The sequence below is a fragment of the Pyxicephalus adspersus genome, chromosome 2 (genome assembly GCF_032062135.1).
Source record: "Pyxicephalus adspersus chromosome 2, UCB_Pads_2.0, whole genome shotgun sequence".
In the NCBI taxonomy this organism is placed as follows: Eukaryota; Metazoa; Chordata; class Amphibia; order Anura; family Pyxicephalidae; genus Pyxicephalus; species Pyxicephalus adspersus.
The window spans coordinates 131,414,310-131,436,001 of record NC_092859.1 but is presented as its reverse complement, the minus strand read 5'-3'; the positions used below and the strand labels follow the sequence as shown (position 1 = coordinate 131,436,001).

At 35.2% G+C, this 21,692-nt stretch overlaps 2 protein-coding genes across 3 annotated transcripts in view; one reads left to right on the top strand and one right to left on the bottom strand.

Annotated features, from left to right (window-relative positions):
• Window positions 1-21,692, top strand: part of FAM227B (family with sequence similarity 227 member B) — a gene marked incomplete at its 5' end in the record, with an annotated part of 149,187 nt that overhangs the window by 13,914 nt on the left and 113,581 nt on the right.
• FGF7 (fibroblast growth factor 7) overlaps window positions 1,081-21,692 on the bottom strand; it is a 36,530-nt gene continuing 15,918 nt past the window's right edge. For both annotated transcript variants that reach the window (XM_072402409.1, XM_072402408.1), the window contains exons 3-4: window positions 6,598-6,701; window positions 1,081-5,146 (exon numbers count right to left, since the gene is read on the bottom strand). In XM_072402409.1, coding sequence (XP_072258510.1) covers window positions 4,952-5,146; window positions 6,598-6,701 — 299 coding nt within the window. In that variant the 3' untranslated portion in view covers window positions 1,081-4,951. The remainder of the gene's footprint in view (window positions 5,147-6,597; window positions 6,702-21,692) is intronic.

Below are 21,692 nucleotides of genomic sequence, written 5' to 3'. Positions count from 1 at the left end.
TAAATACTCCAGGTATTTACACCTGCTCCACTATCTACAAATCCTGAAGTTCTGTAAAGCACAAATGGCACACCCAGCCAGAGTAGCGGAGCATGACAGGTTTGATAACCTGCTCTCTATAACACCGCCTTCCATTTCCCCTACCCCAGACTCCAAATGGTGTACTCTAAACCTCTCTCCGTCAATTCATCTCAGGGTTGGCAAAAAGACTTTGATATACCAGACCTCAATGATAAAACTGTACAGGGCTATCTCATGGTGCCGCAATCTACTCCCAATGAAATATGAAGGGAGACACAATTTAAAATTCTGCATAGGACCTATAAGGTATTCCGCCCGCCTAGTGGGACACAATCAGCTATTAAGATTAGACACTATGGATGTTTACGATGCCCTTGCGATAAAATTACGCTTAAACAATGCTTATGGGATTGCATCCAAATCCAAAGGCTATGGAAAGAGGTTTTATCTTATATTAAAAATGTTGGAACCTCTGTTGTGTGTGTTCGGGTAAGGAGATGCGCAGTCCTGCATCTTAAGAAAAGGTCTGAAAAATTGGACATCCCTCTGTTTGTTAGCCACACGCAGGGCGATTATGTCACAATGGATCCATGTGGATCCACCCAGGCTGCCCATGGTCAAGTCCTCCTTACGATTGTTAAACCTCAGGGATTTACTAGAGGCGGAAGACTCAGCAGACAATGAGGTAACCAAATTTTTTGAAAAGTGGTATGTTATATGGAATTTATATGGAGTATACCACTGAAATTAGGCCAGATACTATACCGCCATCGCTACTCCAGTTGGCATAATGTAACCTTCCCATGAGAGTATGCTAACCTTGTCTTGTAAGGAACATCTAAATGACCACTGATATTAGTCTTTATAAGGACACTATTCCTGATTAGAAATGTTAACCCACCCCCAATACCCTTCCTTGTGAGTTTTGGTTATGCCTAAGTTTATTATGATATGATATGGAAAATTGCTGAAAATGGAGTACACAGTCTGACAAAATTGTTTTCTGCATGTTTTTATTGCAACAATGGTTGAGTACATGTTTGTCATGTCATGACATTGATTTTACACACTGTTCCTTGATGCAAATTTTGTACAGCAAATATCCTGATTTTGGTATGCCCTATGCAATAAGGACTTAGAGTTCGACATCGTTCTTTTTTATTATGTACAAAAACGCAACTGCTTTTTCTTATATTGTACCTGTATGTTGTCTTTCTGTGGTTATAAATAAAGTAATAAAAATAAAAAATAAAAAAAGTCATTTGATATTTGTTAGCAAATGTTTTTAGTCCTGGACCAGATCCATTCCAGGTTTCTTGGATCACCCAGCTTATTTGATGAAAGTGTAGCCTCTCCAGCCTTGGAGAGCTTTAATAAATCAGGCCCTTTCAGTCAACTATGAAAAATCTGCATCGTATTAAAATGTTATGCATGCAAAGCTAGCTGTTCAAAAGTTTAGGTTGAACTGAAAAAAATGTTACAAAATAAGAACAGTGGCAAGAAAGGTATTAAACAAGTAAACCTACAAGCATTTTGCAACTCAAGGAAATATGCATAGATGTTTTATGTTTGAAAATGGATCTAATGTTTGCCTGGTCAAATATTTTTAAAGTCAACAATTTCCATGGGTTGTATTTACTTCTTTACATGACTGTGGAGATTAGGCAAATACTTATTTTTAAATTTAAACCCCTTTATTATTGTGGCTTTGGAAATGTTGCTCCTGCTGCATTATGATAGAAAACACTGTAACATCACTACATAGCAATAGCAAAGTATTCATAGCTTTGGCAAATCATATCTCAAATGACTCTGAAATCATTAACGGAGAGAATTTGACCTCGGCAAAAGGGGAAAACACAGCTGCAACCTGCTTAGCAAATACAACACACAAAAACAAATGTTATATTTAATTACCCCATGGTAACAGTACTAATTTTAGATTTATAAGTTGTAATACAGCTATTATTTTGGAATTAATGCAAGCCCTCCTGACCTTTATATCCAAAGATGTTGTCACCTTATCCTCAATTTAGATTCACACTTGCCATGGTGCAGCACATGTGACAAACTATGACACCAACCATTTGAGGGGTTTGGTTGGAAGCTGATATAGGCACGTCGGCAATGTTGACAGTTATCAATTAAAGCATTCTTTAATTATCAGTGTTAAAAAGCTGGGTTTAGTTTCCAATTAATGATGACAACTGTAACATACTTTTGTGTGCGCATTTCTTGTAAAAGAAAATCATTTGAAATACTAATTGTGTGTGTGTGTTTGTGTGTGTACTGAAAAGGTTTTTATTGTTGTTTGTGTTCCTTTTGGGAATTAGAGAATAAGTTTGAGTTGTCAATATAACAGAATTAGAGGGAAAGTATGACAACAACATGCATAAATACAACATGAAAGTGAGGACAACGTAAAACAGTCCTTTATTGTAGATCACAGCAGTTTGCATCCAGGCCTATAAGCTTGTAAGCAATATTGAAAGGCTAAAGAGCTACCTTTGTTCAGTAGGGAAGGAGGGTGTTGGCTAAACTTCACAAAGCTTTGTTGTTTTTGCTCCACTGGTTTAAGTTAAGAATCAAGCACTTCTGCAGTCTGTAATTCTCTGATCACTTTCAAACTTAGGGGAATTTATAGATGGATTTATAGGGGCTGATTTATTAAAGCTCCTTAAGGCTGGAGAGGATACACGTTCATCAGTGAGGCTGGGTGATCCATCAAACCTGGGATGGATTTCTGAAAAGTCATTTGCTATTTGTTCAATCCTGGATCAGATCCATTCCAGGTTTGCTGGATCACCCAGCTTCACTGATGAAAGTGTATCCTCTCCACCCTTAGAGAGCTTTATTAAATCAAGCCCATAGAGTAACCAAACCAAAAAGTGCTTGATGTAGTATTGAAAACTAGGAACATGGCATGAGAGTGTACTATAGTTATACATCATGCTTGTATCTCGCCCTCTAATCATTTTAGAAATTTGTTTAAAACCAAAGTTTGCAGATGACTTCTATGCAAAGATTATGAGTTACAAGGGACCATGTGAAGTATCATTTTAGATTATGAGTATGTGTTTTTGTACATAATAAAGTTTATCTGTCATCCCTTCTATTGCGTATTTCTCTCCCCAACTTTTCAGATTGCAGGCTCTCCTGTGCACAGTCTTCTTTTCCTCTTTGTCATTGGGCCCAGTGCTGGAGAGGATACACTTTCGTCAGTGGCCCTGGGTGATCCAGCAAACCTGGAATAGATCTGGTTTAGGATTGAAAACATTTGCTTACAAAAAGCAAATTACTTTTAAATTCTAAACCACCCAGGTTCACTGATGAAAGTGTATCACTCCAGTCTTGGTGAGCTTTAATAAAACAGGCTCAATTAATTTTCCTCTATTTAATGTACATTACTGCATATGTTGGCCCTTTATAAATAAATAATAATATTTAAAGTCCGTAGGCCCAACTAGCAGAGAGGCAGCGTCACCAAAGTGAAGAATATTTTCTTCATCTCCTTTTGAAAGATGTCCCATCTAGTCCTTTTAGTTTTAGTGTTTGCTCAAAATTTTGGATTTTCTTCACTAGTCCCCGGTATCTAGGACACATTTGGAGAGGGAATCTCCTGAACAAGAACACACAACAACAAAAACTCAACAGGGTTTATATGCTACCTTATTTTGACTTTAGATACAGGTTAAGGTTCTGAAAACATATTATTTAACAACTTGTTTTATGCATTTTAGATGGTTGTCTGCTTTTACCAGGAAACATTTCTCCAGATAATCTACCATTTGGATCATAAATACATGTATTTATTCACAGTCATACCTGTTATTATTTTAAAAAAAGAATTTAAAAGAAAATAAACCTTTTTCCTGGCATTAAAAGCAACTAAAAATCTTGCGTTCAATGCCAAGACCTATGTTGTAGGATAAAGGAAGGAGCTCCATGTTTGCATTTTAATTGTTTTATTTGTACCCCAATCAGGAGTGTAAAAGTTGTTTGGGTTTACAAACACTTTATTGTTAGGATCTAGATTTACTGGTAATGACCCTCGATAATGCCTGCAACTGATTTATATATATTTTTCTTTATAATCAAAGGCATGATTTAACAAGATATTTTTCATATAACTGAAATGCTTTTATTAAGTCGGTATTGCAAGAAATTGATGTTCTCATATGTAGACCAAACTGCACATAGACAAGCGAGTAATGAATTTGTAGTACTGTTGGTTTAAAATATGAGCAGCATCTGGCATTCCTATAAGTGAGGAGTAAATAACAAATGGTATATCCTCATTTGATAAATACATTTTAATTTGAATGCCATAGTCACAAAGGTAAAATATTATGTTTTCTTAATATTATATTATTGTGCATACAGTTTCTTCACAAAGAATCATTTAGGTACCGCTCAATGTCTACATGCAGAATTGACTTGAAAATCTGACATCATTCCAGCAGCCATAGTCCGACATATTTTACATAACACTATCTGCTCTTTTAAAATATAAAAAAAAATCACAAAAATATTTTTTATAGCAGCCATATTTGACAAGCAGATTTTATTTTAAATATAAATCATCAGATGATCAAGTCAATCCTCCTTCTTTTGGGATAATTTAACAAAAAAAAAATAATACCCCAGGATTATGACTACATATGTTTTTACAACGTTTCAAAATTTTTACATCTTGAATTTAGGTATTTCTTGTTTGGCTAAATTATTTACTTTTTCCTTGTATATTTTTGAGCAGAAGTCCATTTAAGTCCAAGTTCATGCGCAAGTCCAGCTTGTTTGGATTTTCAGTAGTAGATCCAGCTTTTTTTTTTTTTTTTGCTTGTATCTTTTGTATGTTTCATTATTAATATTATTATTAAAATAAAATATATATATATATATATTTTCTGCTGGAACTGGTGGACAACAGTTAGGACATGTGCACTGGAAGGAAGTGGGAACTTTTGTTTTCTTTCTTGGATTTCTTTCCCTTAATTGCCGACCCTTTATTGTTCAATGCAACAAACATCTCTTTTCCATTATGTGTCCACTGGGCTGATGCATATGTGTTGTATTTGTTCTCTTGGATCAACTCTTTAAAGTTGCAGTCTTCATTGCACAATTTCTGAAACATAAAAAAAATACTCAACAAAAGAGCATTTGCATGTAGTATGGCCACATATAACCTCCTGTAGTAAATACTAACTTATTATGCCGTTTCACTGCCCTATACTGTTGTAAATGTTTTTTCACATTATGTGAGGCCTAGTCTACAATGGTGTCAGCTTCTGAATACTCATCTAAGGAGTATTGCTGATCACTGTTTTTTTTTTTTAGAAACATTTGTAAAATTTCAACCAGCTTTTGTAAAACCCTTAAAAATATTTAGTGTTATTCTGATGGTTGTACGCACCTTGTTCTGAAAATGGCAATTTCTGAGATGATTCTAGCCTGAACAATTTTGGAGTTCCTGACCTGGAATAAGCATTCAGAAATAAAGACAGAAGTCAAAGAACCTGATCTGCATGCTTTTTCTGGGTCAGTGACTCAGAAAATAAGGAAGTTATATTTTCATCATGGCAACTATTTTTCCAAGAGCGTAAAGATTTTCTATAAAAATTGTTTATAGCCAAAAGTTTTTCTTTAGTTTTGGATAGGGTAGAGAAGGGTTTAATACCTGTCTGTTAGAAAGCAATTGAATTCTATGTCTTGTTTATTTAAGGCAGGGTTCCTCAGATCTGTTCTTAAGTGCCAGGTTCTGCACAGATTTTCGGTATTGAAGTATTATTATTATTATTATAATACAGTATTTATAGCACTAACATAATACGCAGCACTTCCAAAGCCATGTCACTAGCTGTCCCTCCAAGGGGCTCACAATCTAATGTCCGGACCATAGTCATATGTCTTTAATCCAGACTAAGGGCAATTTTAAAGGGAAGCCAATAAATCTAACGGCATGTTTTTGGAATGTGGGAGGAAACCCACGGAAACACGGTGATAACATGCAGATAGTGACCTCACAGATATTCGAACCTGGAACTTAGCACTGCCAGAGTGCTAACCTCTGATCCACAGTGCTGCCTTTACAAATAGTCAGGTGACTGTTTTTAAGGACCCTTTTTTAGGGTTTCTTAAACTTAAAAGTCAAGAGGAGAGTCAAACATTGTGGGTTATTTATGCTGTTGTTTTTTAATTAAGATTAAATATTGGATCAAAATGTAGATAAATATGTGCATTAGTAAATTAATGGCTACCATTACTGCTTATGACAGACTATAAAGTGGGACATTGTAGTAACACTCCGTTGCCACAACACATTGCTACGTAAGATTTGTGGTATTGAACTTTTTTGAATGCACCACAACACACCTTGCAAGCATGTGCTTGTAGTGCACCACATAGCACAAAACCATAAATGCAGTGGGGTAAAAATTAAACTGGTCCTAATGCAATACAAGGCAAGTGAGCACAGGGCTTTTTTGACAATTATAGTAGAATTGTAACCCCCTTGTATTACTGGTTAGTAAAATATTAGCATACAACTATTTTGCCACATTTAGTTATATTTGTTACCTTTCCATAGAGCTTTCCAGACTTGTTCATAGCAAGAAAATAGTCACTTCGTACTCCTTTGATTGCAACAATTCCGACTGTTACTGTTCTGATTTCCAGAATACCTGCAAAATATAAAACAATTAATAGTCTTTAGATCTTTTTTTGGCCTGCTTAAATGCTATTGATTGAAATGGTTAGTTTTTTTTACCAAGTTTCTTTTCCTGTGGCAGAAAGCTGACTTTCATATTATTGACTACTGTTTATGAAGTATATGTATAAACACATAATTTATTGAATCAAGGACCTGATCATTCGTGACTATGGGTTTATTGGCTGATTACAGTCAGATTTAAAACCAGTCATTCCGAAGAGCAGAGAAAAGGTTTTTTCGTACAGTAACATGATGAAACATCTCTAATATAGCTAAGCCTCAACTAAGGGTGAAAATAATGAAAAAGAACTTGGGAACAAAAATGTAGTTGATGCTCATAATGAAATTGAAACAAGGTGTCTAATTTCTTTAACCAATCCATATTTATTCAATTTTTGTCTCATGTTTTTCTATATAGAACCCCGTTTGCATTGAGCCAATAAAGTATTTAAATAAAGTATTTATGTAGCCTATATCGTTTTATTATAACATGATGAACAAAAAAATGATGCTGTTGTGAAAAAGATGCACAGTGAGAAAGTGATTAACAAACATCTACCTATATCACCTCCAAAGAAAAACAGAAATTCTAGTATGTGTAAATGATAGAAAACAGACCGCTGTGTATTGTGCTTTCAGTAAGATAAAGCTACTGCTTGACCTCACTGGGCACTGAAAACTGATAGGATTGTGCAGTGATTTATGCATGTGAAGATTACCATTTATTAAGTACTGTTCACTTTTTTATATCTGTTTAACCTAATTAATCTTTTTTCTTTTAGTACGGTAAGACTTTGAATATTTAATTTTAAAATGTTTGTTTTGTTTTGATATATATCATCAATTCATTCATATCAGTCATTCCCATCATATCAGTTTATAATTAAATAAAATGCAACGGTAACACTGAAATACCAGGCAACTTTGGTTGGGTCTAATTATCATTCAAGTCTGTATTTACCTTATGGGGATACACCAATGTATGTGAAGAAAACCAGGAAACAGGGAAAACATACAACTCTGCATACAATAAACAAAGGTCATTGGTGGGAATTAAACCCACAGGCTAAGTTGTATAAATTTACCATGATTATGGGTTACATAAATAAACATTTAGTAATACAGAACTATTTGTAATTATCAATTAATTGCCAATTTACCAAGTTTAAAGCTGAACTCTATGAGCCAAATAACACTTTCCCATGTTTTGCATGAATCTCACTTTGATGTGAATTGTAATAATGTGCAATTTACTGCATGATGTTCACGTTAAATGGCACCCCAACGCACACTGATGATCATCCAACAATTTAGCTTATTGTTTCTCTCAAGTAATCTTTGGGGGTGCCATTGATGACCTCTCATTTGTAAATGTAAGTTGCCTAGCTGTCATGTAGATGCTATGGCTTTACTTCTTTTTAAACCAATAAATATAAGAATAAGGAATTCAATCATTTTACTGGCCTTCAGTTACAGCATGCTTGTTCTAGATTTGTAACTTAAAGCAAAACTGAATTCTGCTATACTCACCTGTCCCCATTCCATCGCAGGACCCCGCCATCTTCTTCCTTTTTCTTTTCCTAAATTCAATTTTTGGCCATCTTTATTGGCAAGGCTGGGATGATGTAACTGCTTGTAAGTACTTGATTGGCCTGTGTGGGAGTTTATCCTGTACTGGCAACTGCAGGATAAGACAGGAATTTCGGGTAACCTGGAATTCAATGTTAAGCTGTGCAGCTCAGCAATTATGACATTTCCACATTTTTACCTGAGTGATCAGGTAGGTAAGAATGCTTGCTGCAAAAGGATATTGCCTGTCCCTTTCTGCAATAAAGTATATATCTGGCAAATTTTAAAAGTGGAACTTTAGTTTTGCTTTAAGTGTACTGAAGCCAGGCACACACAGAAAATCAACACTTTTCAAAAGTGGTAGTCCCTAGACATTGTCATTAAAGGCAAAAGAGAAATAACAAATCATACCATAACATGTTTAAAACACCTAATAAACATGCATTTGTTTTAAACCGCAAAAGTGTGATTAAGCCTTTAAAACACATTAGGAATTTAAATCCTATAGCAATTTGTATGACAATTGCTACTACCCAGCATTGCTTTCCAAAATATAAATGTATTTCCCTACTAGTTTTGTTAATGATGTAGGCATCTTTTTTGTGCTTTGCTTGTTGTCATGTAGTGACCCTGAATTACCAATTACCAACTACTATTCAATTATTACAATATCTCTGTTCTGTTCACACCTATGCATGCATTGCATTACAGCAGTCCATTTATTTTGTAGAGTGCATAATGAGCCTCAGCACACGCTATATTTCTTTTATGTGTTGCACTTTACATTCCCACCTGTGCTTTATTGACTGAAGGACAGGTGTGTTTTTGTTTATACTGTATATAGTTTTGACTGTAAAGACTCATTCCAGACAACATTCAGTTAACAATACCCAATAAATACAGAAACTAAGCTGAAGTAAGAAAGTTAGATAATTTACCCTAATCTAAGTTTAGTGTCATTCTCTGCTTAATAAGAACACTCCATTTCTGTAGGGGATTAGTATGAAGGTTTTATTAGTGTACTTTCTGGAGTATGCATAATCAACTCTGTCTTTGCTCCATGTAATTTCAGACACATTCAAACTTCAGTTGCAGGTATAAGTGACAGTGAGCTATATTGGTGACAGTGAGCTATGTCTTTTTTCTTTTCTCTTTTACTGTATATGGATAGCAGCAGGTAAGATGTTCTAGCTTTAAGCTGTCAGCAGGTGCATAACCAGATTACAAACAAAAGCGGACTAATGCAGAATAGCAATGAAGAATATCAGCATTTGAAAGATCAACCTAATTACTAGGCAGCTAAACTTCGTAATGCAATGTTGCAATTTTAGTTGTGACCGAAGTTTACCTGGTAAATTTTCATTGCTTTAAAAAGTAGAGAAATTATTTCAGTTATTGAATGCCTGCTAATTTATCCCTCAGTAATTTAAGCCTATACCCTTTCACACATTAAGGAAAGTTATTGCTCTAACAGATTTGGTTTAAAATACCTAATAAATATGCATTTTTTTAAATTTGCCAATATGATAGTATTAAAAGTTGTGAAGAACTAGGTATTTTTTGGCAGTCTGGGATTTCAATTCTTAAGCATATAAGATCCCAACATTACCAACATCTTTACAATATCAAAGTAACTGGTTTAGAACATTCCTAAATTTCTCTTAATGTTTGCTCAGATATAAGTTTTCAGCAATGAAATTTAGGCAAATAATTAAAACCACTGTGAAGTGAATAACTAGCACCTATCAAAAGAATATGTTAGATCAGGGGTGGGCGGGAGCACACTAGGCTGGACCCGCCATAATGGCTCCGCTCACCACTAGGGAACGCCCCCTGAAGGGGAAATCCCTCTCCTCCGTATGCATTGCAAAAGAGAGGGATTTACCTTCAGGGAGCTTTTCCTATTTACCGCGGCGGCGGAAGTATCAACGCCGGCCGCGGTAAATAGGGAACTGCAAAGGGGCGGCCGACAGCTCCTTTAGTTCCTAACGCCCCCTGGCCGTTCCACTCCTCTGGAGCCGCGGGTTGCCGGCCGGCATTAGGCCGGATCGGCCAGGGGGCGTTAGGCCAGAACAAACTACCAGCTAGGCCGTATCCGGCCTAAAGGCCGGAGTTTGCTGACCCCTGTATTAGACAGTACAGAAACAGTCATTCATTTAAGGTGATGTATTGAAAGTAGCAAAACCAATTTGCAGTATCTAGTCAATTTTGATAAGAGCCAAATTAATGATTGTTAGATAACTGGGTCTGAGCACGTCAGTGTTGTTAGTCCCTACAAGAAATGGTCCAAGTAAGAACAACTGTGAACCTGGGGCAGGGTCATCGGTGCCCATGGCTGGTCTGATTTTAAAATATGCTACTGTAGCATAAATTGTTGAAAACATTTAACCAGGTTATGAGAGCAAAGGTATCAGCACAAAGTGTTCATCCCAACAGTGGAGGTGTGAGTTATAGAAATTGATGCTAACATCATGATGCCAGATATCATATCAAAGCTGTTATGGCAAAGGGGAACCTACACAATATTAGACAGGGGGCTTAGTTTTTTGGCTGAGTATTGCAATTTTGTGCTGCTTACAAACTTTCTACATGAAGATGGTAATGTCTATACTTTAAGCTAATGAGAAGTACCAATCATACACAAGGCTTCTGTAAAATTTCTATTCTAGCACATTTTCACTATAAAATATATGGAGTTTCTGTATATTTACCACTATGAAAAATGTATGAAAAAAAATAAAATAAATACTTGCATTTGTGAAGTACAAAAATACACTCATGCCTAATACCTTAATAGATTTTACATTTCAGGTTTTTGTGGGTTTGCCAATAACATGGCTAATAAATACTCTTTCCAAAATAAAGTAAGTATTGCTTTTTGGACTATATTTTTCTGCAATTTTTTTTGCTCCTTTTATTGGAACGCTAAAATTCTGCTTCTTCTGCAAGTCATAGTAAATTAATTTTCCAATAAATTTGAATATTTATTTTGTGTATGAAAAAAGTATATAAAAAGTTCAGCCAACAAAAGATCACAGAACAGTCTAGGATTTGTAATACAATTTCTAAAGCTTTGCAACTTTGTAATAGTTTAAAACTTTGCATTGATGATCAATGCTATTGGCCAGTACAGTGTGATTTAAGCAGAAATTACTCTCAAAGACTAGGGTTTTGTAAAAAGTTGAAAAAAAAGCAGCATCTCTACCTTTGCGGCTTTAGCAGCTGCAAGGTGTTGATGGAGGAACAACAAATGAAGTTGACAGTTTCCTAGTTTAGGTCTGATACCAGGTAGCATTGACTGACTCTCCTAATTGTGAACCTTCATCTCTGCACACTGAAATATGGTATATATATATATATATATATATATATATATATATATTTGTGTATATAATGTTTGTGTGTTTTACTAGCATTTAATTTCATTCCATCTATCCTAAGATTTACATAGTACTTCCACAGACAACAGGTGACCTTTTAATAAACACGTAATTGCATTCATTGACATTTTTAAAAATCTTTTAATCTCTTTGTAGCAATCAATTTTACAGCAAATATTTGTAATTTCTATTATTTTAAACGTATAACAATTCTTTTTAGTATAAAAACACAAGACATAACGAATCTATGTCAGCTTGTACGGCATATTCACAGCTATTTAAATGTTTAGAAAATTCAGAACTCCAAACTGATACTGGTACAAATTTAGTCTGAATAAAAACGTCAACTTTTTTAGACTGCGCATTAAAATGATCCCCAACAAAATTTATTTTAAAAATGCAATATAAAATTTATTCTACACAATTTCGTGTTCACTAGATGGTAACCATAATTAGACTGCATCATTGCTATAAAATGGTTGATAAATTGCACATATGCCATTTTTTTTCAGTTTGACATACACTTTACCTACTAAATATTCAAGAGAGCAGCATGCAACTGTGCTTGTCTTCGTGACAATAAATATTTTGGTTTATAATATGTCATGTTAACCACATAGGATTACTAATATTTACATATATGCTTTAATAGTTTACATCAAACAAATGACCAGTAAATCAGTCATGCCCTTAAAAGAACTTACAGTCTAAAGCAGTATTAAACTTTTTAACGGGAACACCTTGAAACAATGTTCAGGTCTTCAGGAAACCCCTGCTATAATTACTATATCAACAGTAATGGCAGTGGGAAGAATGTCTAATTTTTAACAATTGGGAAGGCTACCACCAGATAAGCAAAAAGATCCTTGGTATCTGTCAATCTGACCAAAGTGTCACAAATTGCTCAAGCATCCGCTAGCAAACTCTGGAAGAATTCTATTTGAGACACACTGGTCTAAAGACATATTACACAAAGGCTATGACTAATATTGGGTGTAAGTCCCTTAAAGTGAAACTAAAATTTCACTTTTACAAATGCTTGATCAGGCAGGCCAATATTACAAAAAGGGACAGATCATGGCCTCTCTGCAGTAATGTGTCTTACCTGCCTGATCACTCTGGGTTTCTGGGAAAATGTTGCACATGTGCAGGATCAACTTTGGTTGCCAGGATACCCGGCATTCCTGGCTTCCTCTGCATGTGCAGGAGTTAAATCATCCCGACTCGGCCACTCAAGATGGCCAGTTATTGCAAGAAGGAAGCCAGGAAAGAAGAAGATGTTGGTGCCCTGTGGGGGAACAGGGACTTGTGAGTAATACGGGGTTTAGTTCTGCTTTAACCTACCTGTAGGTTCTTTAGGACTGACCACTGACAACGCCCACTAACATAGGGAAAACATAACATCCCTATGCAGATAGTGTCTAAATAAACTACTCGTCTTGAAAAAAACAGATTTCTGTAAGATACCTTTTGCCAAATATTTGTAATAGTTAAGCGCACTCTGTATCAGGTTGCATACCTCCATTTTCGCCTTAATGTGAGCAACTTGCTTGTCCATAACCCAAAGAAAAGCAACCACAAACAACACAGGAGAACTTTTTTTTAAAGTTAAGCTTGGACCTAAATTAAAATCTTAAATTGCTAGTGTGAATTGTTTTGACCTTGTAATTTGTGCTTCATTTTAGAATCCAGCATTTGACCATTAACAGTTTGTTGTATGTGTTTCTGTGTTTTCAACTTTTTCAGATGAATAACTTTTACACAAAAATGTTCACATTCTGTGTAGGTGTTGCTAAACATATGACCAACTGGTAAATAATAATATAATTTTAGCAAATGTACTGAATAGGCACTCACTAATAAAATCATTTATCTGACCTTCTGAAAGACTCGTATTTGAATAAAAAAAAATACAGCATGAATGTCTAAGCAAGCACCACCCTCTTGAGCTGATATAGAGAGACCTGCGGTGGCCAGACTAGGTTAGGGTTCATTAATGACAATTTTTGTCCATTTTCCCTAGGCTTACAGCCATTAGGTCCACAGAAAACCAACCATAAGTTGAGAGCCTTCATTACAGTTATGGTAACCAAATCTTTTTGTTCTATATGGAATCTAGGTTAGTGTACAACACAAAAGTGCAAATTTGTCCTTTTTTATAAAGCCACTAAACGTTTGTTTGTAGTACAGTGCTGTTTACTAGAAAACGTCTTTGAACTCCTGATACTTTTTTTTTAGTTCCTACATAGAGAATGAGCTATAATGAAGAATTTGAAGATTTGATTTTGAAGAAATTTCAAGAATTTTTTTTAACCATTATTGCCCATTCTTATGCACAATTTATTTCTCAATAGACAATGTCATACGCTTCAGTGTTAGAATGTTTTAGCAGTCTCACAAATGATCAGTTTTAAAAGCACACAAAAAAATACAGTTAAAGACAGAACGAACCTTGAAAGTCCACACCAAGTTGCTAATTTTCATTAGCATGACAGCCCACAGGCTATAAAATATTTTAAAGGTTTATAGGTATAGAAGGTCATATATCAAATAATGAATTTACAATTTTTTATTTGGGTTCACATATTTTATTATTAGGGTTCCAATGGCAAGTAGTGCATCAGGGAACATTGCAGATGGTTGCTTTTGAAATTGTTTAGGAAAGCACTTCAGTGGAGGATTTCTCACTAACAGAAATGGAGGAAGCAGAATAGGTAAATACCTTATACCAGGTACTGTGGTAAAGTGATGGTCACAATAAACTGCTTATAATGAGCATTGTAAAGCCGTGTTTCATTACCTAAATCATAACCATCTCAAAACTAGAAGCTTAAAACTAAATAAAGTTGCACATTCTTAATAATTAAACTTCCTATTTAAAAAGGGACATATCAAGGGACAACTCAATACACAGGGAGGTAATTTATTTTTTTAACTTATTTCCTCTTTGTGGCTTGTGCTCATTCCTAATGGTCTTGAATTGAACATAATAGCTTAATTTGAATACATTCATGGATGATGAATAAATACTAAAGTACAATTAAACCTATACCTGTCTTAATGTTAATTGATCCATTGGTAAACTGCTGATTCTTTGTAATAGAATATCCACATGAGGTTTCATATAAATAGGAGCCGTATGCAGGACTGGATCCAGTTCTGTGGCTTTGAACATTTTCCTTTGGGTGTTGAGTTCTCTCCGTGGATAGGAGAGTCAGACTTTCAAGTCAGACCCTACAGTTAAAAATTGTTTATTACAAGGTGATTCCAATCTAATGCTTCACTGAACCCTTGTATTGTTGGAACTAGTTAGATTTCTGTTAATTCTTTCTTAACCACAAATTCATGTAACATGGGGTTCTGAATATTTAGATCATTACGCATTTTGCTGGATTATATCTTTCACAACCATGTTAAATATAGAAGGATAACTTCAAACAAAACAATGACCCTGACATAATACGTATTAGATATGTAGAAGATTAGGAATGGTATAGTTGTTTTTCTATTACCAATGAAATGCATTGGTAACAAATTCATTTTATATACATCTGAAGCATTTGTTTACAAGGCCAAGAATATTTTCCACTCTGTTACTCACTGCTTGCTGCTTATACATACCTTCTCTTTGCTCTCTTGATATTCCATTAGATTTAAACAAAGCTTGTATAGGGTACATTAAGTTTGAACTAGCAAGCAAACCAGAAGACTAGTTTTAGCTTTTCTTCACTGCCAGGCTAGCTTCAGCTCTGATACTCAATCCAAGACCATCAGCTCTGCATTATACAGGAGGATGCTGAGGGCCAGGCAGGCGAGGAGAAAGCCGTCTGTTGGTGTAGTGAGAAATAAAGTCAATTTATCCTCTTAATTCCCCTTAGAAAAGAAGAAACATTTAAACATTGCTGTGTGGAAGGCAACCCTGTACCAGCATCCCTTTAGTGAGCATTTTTGTCACTTGTCAAATACTACATTTTAGATTATTTTAAATTTTATCTACAGTATGAGCCTTATAAACAACAGAGTATAAACATTTTTCATTAGTTTAGGTTATAATCCACTGATACAGATATGGTCTAAATATAGACAGTGTAGCTAACAAGTTTATGAATAGAGCCTTGAGACTTTTTGTAGCATCCCACAGCTATGCCTAAGCAATTACCTTCCATCTTTTTTCCCTAACATACTTTCACGCCATTTTAAATTGTGGGATAGTAGTTTGTGGGTCTGGTGTTTATCTGTAATGTAGAACACTTGCAAAATCCATATTTTAGAGCAACATTCTTAGTCATTGATTTTGAACAGGTATGCTACATGGTTTGTGCATTGTTTAGCAAAATTTAATCTCAAAAGTGAATTCCAGTTTTCTCATCATCTCAAACAAAATCATTATGGCATGGCTGTAGAAAGAACAGAGATAACATTTTTTTTTTTTGGCAGTCACATAATAGGCAACTACAGTACAACAGTCTTCACAATGAAATTAAAAACAGCACATGCAGTAACTCCTATAAAGTACAGTAGGTTTTGTATGTGATTGGAAGTAGGATATGTAAATGGGGCATATGTATATGGGCCTGGAATACAATATTGCCTTGATTTTCTGTTTTCAGGGAAGGACCATGTGCCTGATTTATTAAAGCTTTCCAAGGCTGGAGAGGATACATTTTCATCAGTGAAACTAGATAATACAGCAAACCTAGAATTGCTTTTCTAAAAGTCATTTGCTATTTGTTAGCAAATGTTTTCAGTCCTGGACCAGATCCATTCCAGGTTTGCTGGGTGTATCCTCTCCAGCCTTGGAGAGCTTTCATAAATCAGGGCGATTGTGACAACTAAGTGTGTATTAGAAGAGTAGTGTAGACAAACAGGGGAAAGAAGGAGAAAAGAAGACGAGGGGGTACAATGTTTGTTGCCAGGTTAGGTAGAGTGAAGGGAAGAGGGAGGTTAAAGTTAGGAAGAGGAAAGTTAAATCAGGGAGGAAGAGGAAGAGAGGGAGGAAGAGGAAAGTTAAATCAGAGGCTTTTGATAGATAATGTTCTACGCATGTTGTCCATTTCTATTTAAACTTATCAAATTTGTTCTTTAAAAAGATCACTGCCATGCAGAATACTATTGTCTGAGAAGCTTCATGCCATAGTAAATTACAGTTTTCTTCAACAGATATCACCTATTGTCTTTTTTTTGGGGGGGGGGGAGAAATCTTATTTTAGATCTTTAGTGTAAATGTTTAAAAAGGCGTTGCTGGTATATATGCTGAATGTGAATGTTCACTCCATAAATGATAACTCCCAGTGTTCCAGTGTTGCAATACACAAAACATTATAACCTCACCCCAAGCTTTGCTTAAATGAACTGTCGATATTGCAACTTAATTTTAACTTAAACAACCATCAACCAAATGTGTGCTATACTAGTAACTGTTCAATTCTGATGTTTGTATTATACAACCATTTATACAGTACCTACCTTTTAACCTATTTAAAACAGTAGCCTTTTATTGGCCTCTTTGTCCCTTGCTAATACCAAAATATGACAGCACATTGTATTGTCACTAGTGCAAGAGGTAAAATGAAATCTTCCAATAGGTTCTTTGGCAGGACTTTGGTAACCAAAGATAGTAGTATTATATAGAAAATAGTGTGGTTTGATTGATACTTCATTTATGAAAACTTCATGACCTTAGTGTTGCAAGCTGAAGGAGATTTTCCCATGTGGACAGATCAGACAAGATTTGGATTTTTGTAAATAGGATGTTTCTTGTAGCAGAATTGCATTGTCTATACTGTGTTTTCACTGACATGACTTTTGGATCTGTTGCTTCTTGAAGGATTTCCTTATTTGTATGGCAAAATAAAGGCCAGCAAATTCCCACAGGAGAGAGAGAGCAAGCAATAGAATTAATAGAATTAATAGCATTTCAGTAAAGGGCACTCACTGTTATCTTTAGGAAACCAGATAATTTGAGCTTTGTAACATGTCGCGTTATCTTGCTGAAAGTAGCTATTGGAAGTACACGGTGGTCAAAAAAGCATTGACATGGTCGACAACAACACTAAGGTAGACTGTGGCATTTAAATGATGCTCAGTTGGTATTAGAGAGCCCAAAGTGTGCTAAGAGAATATTCCACACACCATTAGACCACCCCCAGCCCAAATTTTTGATCACCACCAGCCCAACTTAAGCATGACCCTATCATCTGAATGTCACATCACAAATCGAGATTCATCAGACTGGACAACTTTTTGTCCAATTCTGGTGAGGCCATGCAAATTGTAGCCTCAAATGCCTGTTCCCAACTGACAGGAATAGCATACAATGTGGTGTCCTGCTCCTATAGCCCATCTGCACCGAAAATTCATCATGTTGTGTGTTTAGAGATGCTTTTCTGCATAACTTGGTTGTAACAAGTGGGTATTTGGGTTACTGTTGTCTTTCTACCTGCTCAAACCAGTCTGGATGTTACCCTCTGACCTCTGGCATCAACACAACAATTTTGCGCTGTGAACTGCATTTTTTTGGTCCATTCTCTGTATCGCCTAATGATTTACCAAAGTTGTGTGTAAAAATCACCAGTTTCTCAAATGCTCTCAAAACCAACAACTTTACCACATTCAATGTCACCTAAATCAAATCTACGAGCCAGTGCCTATATATATAAACATATGTCCTCGCATATCTCCTAAACTCTTAAATACCACAATTCTTCTCTTTTGTAGTAGGATGGAATATAAATAAAGTACAAATGCTATTTGTGCTGTAGTCTATTAAAATTGTCCATATGCACAAATGAATTTGCTGCCATTTCCTCATCTAGATAGCTTATTGATGTTTTTTATATTCTTCCTTCCTTTCTTCCTAGTGGTTCCTGTAGGAACAATTTGTATTGCTTTGAGACTTCTGTATATATTTTCAAGCTGTAGCTAAGGTAAAGTTGCCTATTGTTAATTGAATGATTTAGGACATCTGCACAATTTTAATGGATCACAAAGCTATATGGCAGGTTAGCCTTGTCTGGTATTTCTCCAGAAATTAGCCAGGGTTAGTTCTGTTCTGCTTGTGTGAGGCTGCCCCTCATGTGCCAGTCTCCAATGCCTAAGTTTCTGTGTATTTCAATATTGTGGCCCTAATTTTGCCTGCAAGAGGTATTTCATGTGTGTGTTTATAGCCAGTATTTCTACTATATTTGCACTTTTAATTAAAAGTTGCAGCCGCTGCAAGTACAATCCAGAGAGCGCCTCAGAAGTTCATTAAGACTATACTTTTTTTTAACCTGCTTAGTAAGCTTCCCTTTTAGCTTTCTGGATAACAAACACATTTACACTTTCAATGCAGCTGTGAATCTCATTGCAAGCTGGAAGAAACTTTTAGGCACTTACATTTTTTACATCAGACTGTGTGTCAGGCACAGCAAGAACAAACCTGTAATGAGTTTTTTAGGGTTTGTGAATCTCCTCTTTGAAAAGCATGGATTCTGAGATCACAAGAATAATGAAAAGACATAGGAGCAGACTGGTGCCATACAGCAAGGTATGTAAACTAGTTAACTATTTAGAATAAAAAAAGACACATCATCATCAAGAATAACCAACAGGAAAGAATAAATAAATACAGTAAATGCCTGCATATTCAGAATGCTATACCACTATAACTGTCCTGGTGTCCTTGGTGCTAATAAATAAAAGGTAATACTGAGTTTTATTCCTATAATTTTATAATCAATCTACTGATTTGGCTAGAACTAGTTACTAAGAGAAACTTTTACACATTTTTATAGCTCTTCTTTCATCCTCCAGATGCAGAGTGTCCTCTGTTCTTTGTTATGACCTTAAAAAGCATAACTTTGCAGCAAGTTTTCATTATAGACAAATTATATATTTATACATGGTGTTTATATCGTCCCTTAAAGGTCTCTTCTCAAGCAAGAATAAATGCCTTTTACCAGTTTTGTTGCCTTTTTCTCTACTATCTCCAGTTCCACAATATGATTTTTTTTTAGTTTATCTGTGCCTAAATCTGGTCCACATTTTCCCAATTAGGTTTTATTAGCTTTGTACTGGCATATGATATATTATTTGGATTCTATACACGACACAAGTAAAAAGTATTTATCTTGCCTTCAAAACTCCTTTAGAATTACATTCTATTATTATGTCAAAAATCTACCAGAACATCCAAATCCTTCTCGGTTATTGGCTCTGCCAGCTCTAATTGCAATAAAATACATGATACATGATACATGCTTGTTTTTATTCCCAACATTTGTAAACCATAAACTCAGTTGTCACATAATAGTGCAATCAAATATTTAATAATAATTATAATAATAATTCATTGAGGTCTGGTTGCACTTAGCTAACCATAACCATTGATCATCTGGTAGGTAATCTGTATTAATTGCCATTAGTTTTCCATTAGTTTTTACCCTTACTTTAAATTTTCAATTAGTTTTTGTTGAATAGAAAGTGATTATAAGTCAAATTTAATGTATTCAATCATTCATACAGATGATAAAACTCTTGTACTTTAAATTCATCTTTAACATTACATCCAGTCTATTAGCAAGTTATTACAGCCCAAACAATAGTCTTTCACAATCAGTTAGCTGCTGAATTTCCTTCAGGTTCACTTTAGATCCAATCCTTACCTTCCAATGAAAATTGTGTTTTGTGCTCCAGCCCTTAAGCTGCGTACACACCTGCAATTTTTCTCGTTGGAAAGGATCGTGAAAGATCCTTTCCGGCGAGAAAAATTTGCCGTGTGTACGCAGCTTTAGAGACAACTTGTAAGGACTTAAACCTGCTACATATTATTAAAATAATTGATTGGGGTGTTTGATATAAATGATGATCATCTAATGTAATTCAATTAATCATACTACCACATTTCTTCTTCTATGCTACAGTCCTTTGTGGATCTTGGCTTGCTTCGCAATACTATTCAATTCTGATGATAATTTCTTATTCCCATTTTTCTAATATACTGTACATCATCCAACCACTTCTTTGTGGTTTTTCTCTGTGCTCTCTGTCCATCTGGTCTGCAATGTACTATTCTTTTCTCTGTCCTGTTTTCATTCATACCTTCCAAATGCTATTTTTCAAGCTCTTAAAAACCTGTGTTTGCTCCATCCATTATTTGCTCGAATTCTTGATTCATTCCTATTCTCCACATTCTGTTTTTAACTTGTAAAGGCCTATTGATCAAGACAGCATTTTTCTCTCAAATACCCTCACACTAATTTTGGCTCCGATTGACATATTCCATGTTTCACAGCTTTAGGTAACCACTGGTATTATGATTTTATGATTATTATGATTTTTATTTTATGTCAAGTGACCTACTTTTCATGAGGTGTTTATAAGCATTTTAACATTTGTTACCACTGTGGATTTTATCTCCTCAGTGAAATTATTTGTTTCATTAATTCTAGATCCAAGGAATTTAAAGCTATATACTTGATCAAAGGTAGAATTTTGACTATTAATTAATTAGGCGGTACTTGGCAGATACATTGTGTTCTTGTACATTCTATGTATTTTGTTTTTGACATAATTGTGAGCCCTACTTTAAGGCCTCAGTAGAGAGTACTTTAAGTTTCTCTACCAGCTCTACTTTGGCACAGTTTAGGATTACTACGTAATCTACAAAAGCACATAGTTCAGCAGTTGCAGTGTTAAATAAATCCTCTCATCATCAGCTTCTAAGACAAGGTTGAACAAAACCACTAAAAATGCATCGCCTTGTCTAAATCCGCAATTTATATTGAATACCTCTTGAACCTGTATACCAACTTTAAATCCAGGAACGGTGATTTTATTTATGTTTACCAATTTCTAGGGAATGCCTAGTGCTGCTAATTGTTTGAGAGTCTTCTTCCTTGGTATTTTGTCAATAACTTGTTTAAAATCAATGGGCTGGATTTACTAAACCTCTCCAAGGCTGGGGAGGATACACTTTCATCAGTGAAGCAGGGTGATCCAGCAGGCCTAGAATGGTTTTGGTCCAGGATTCA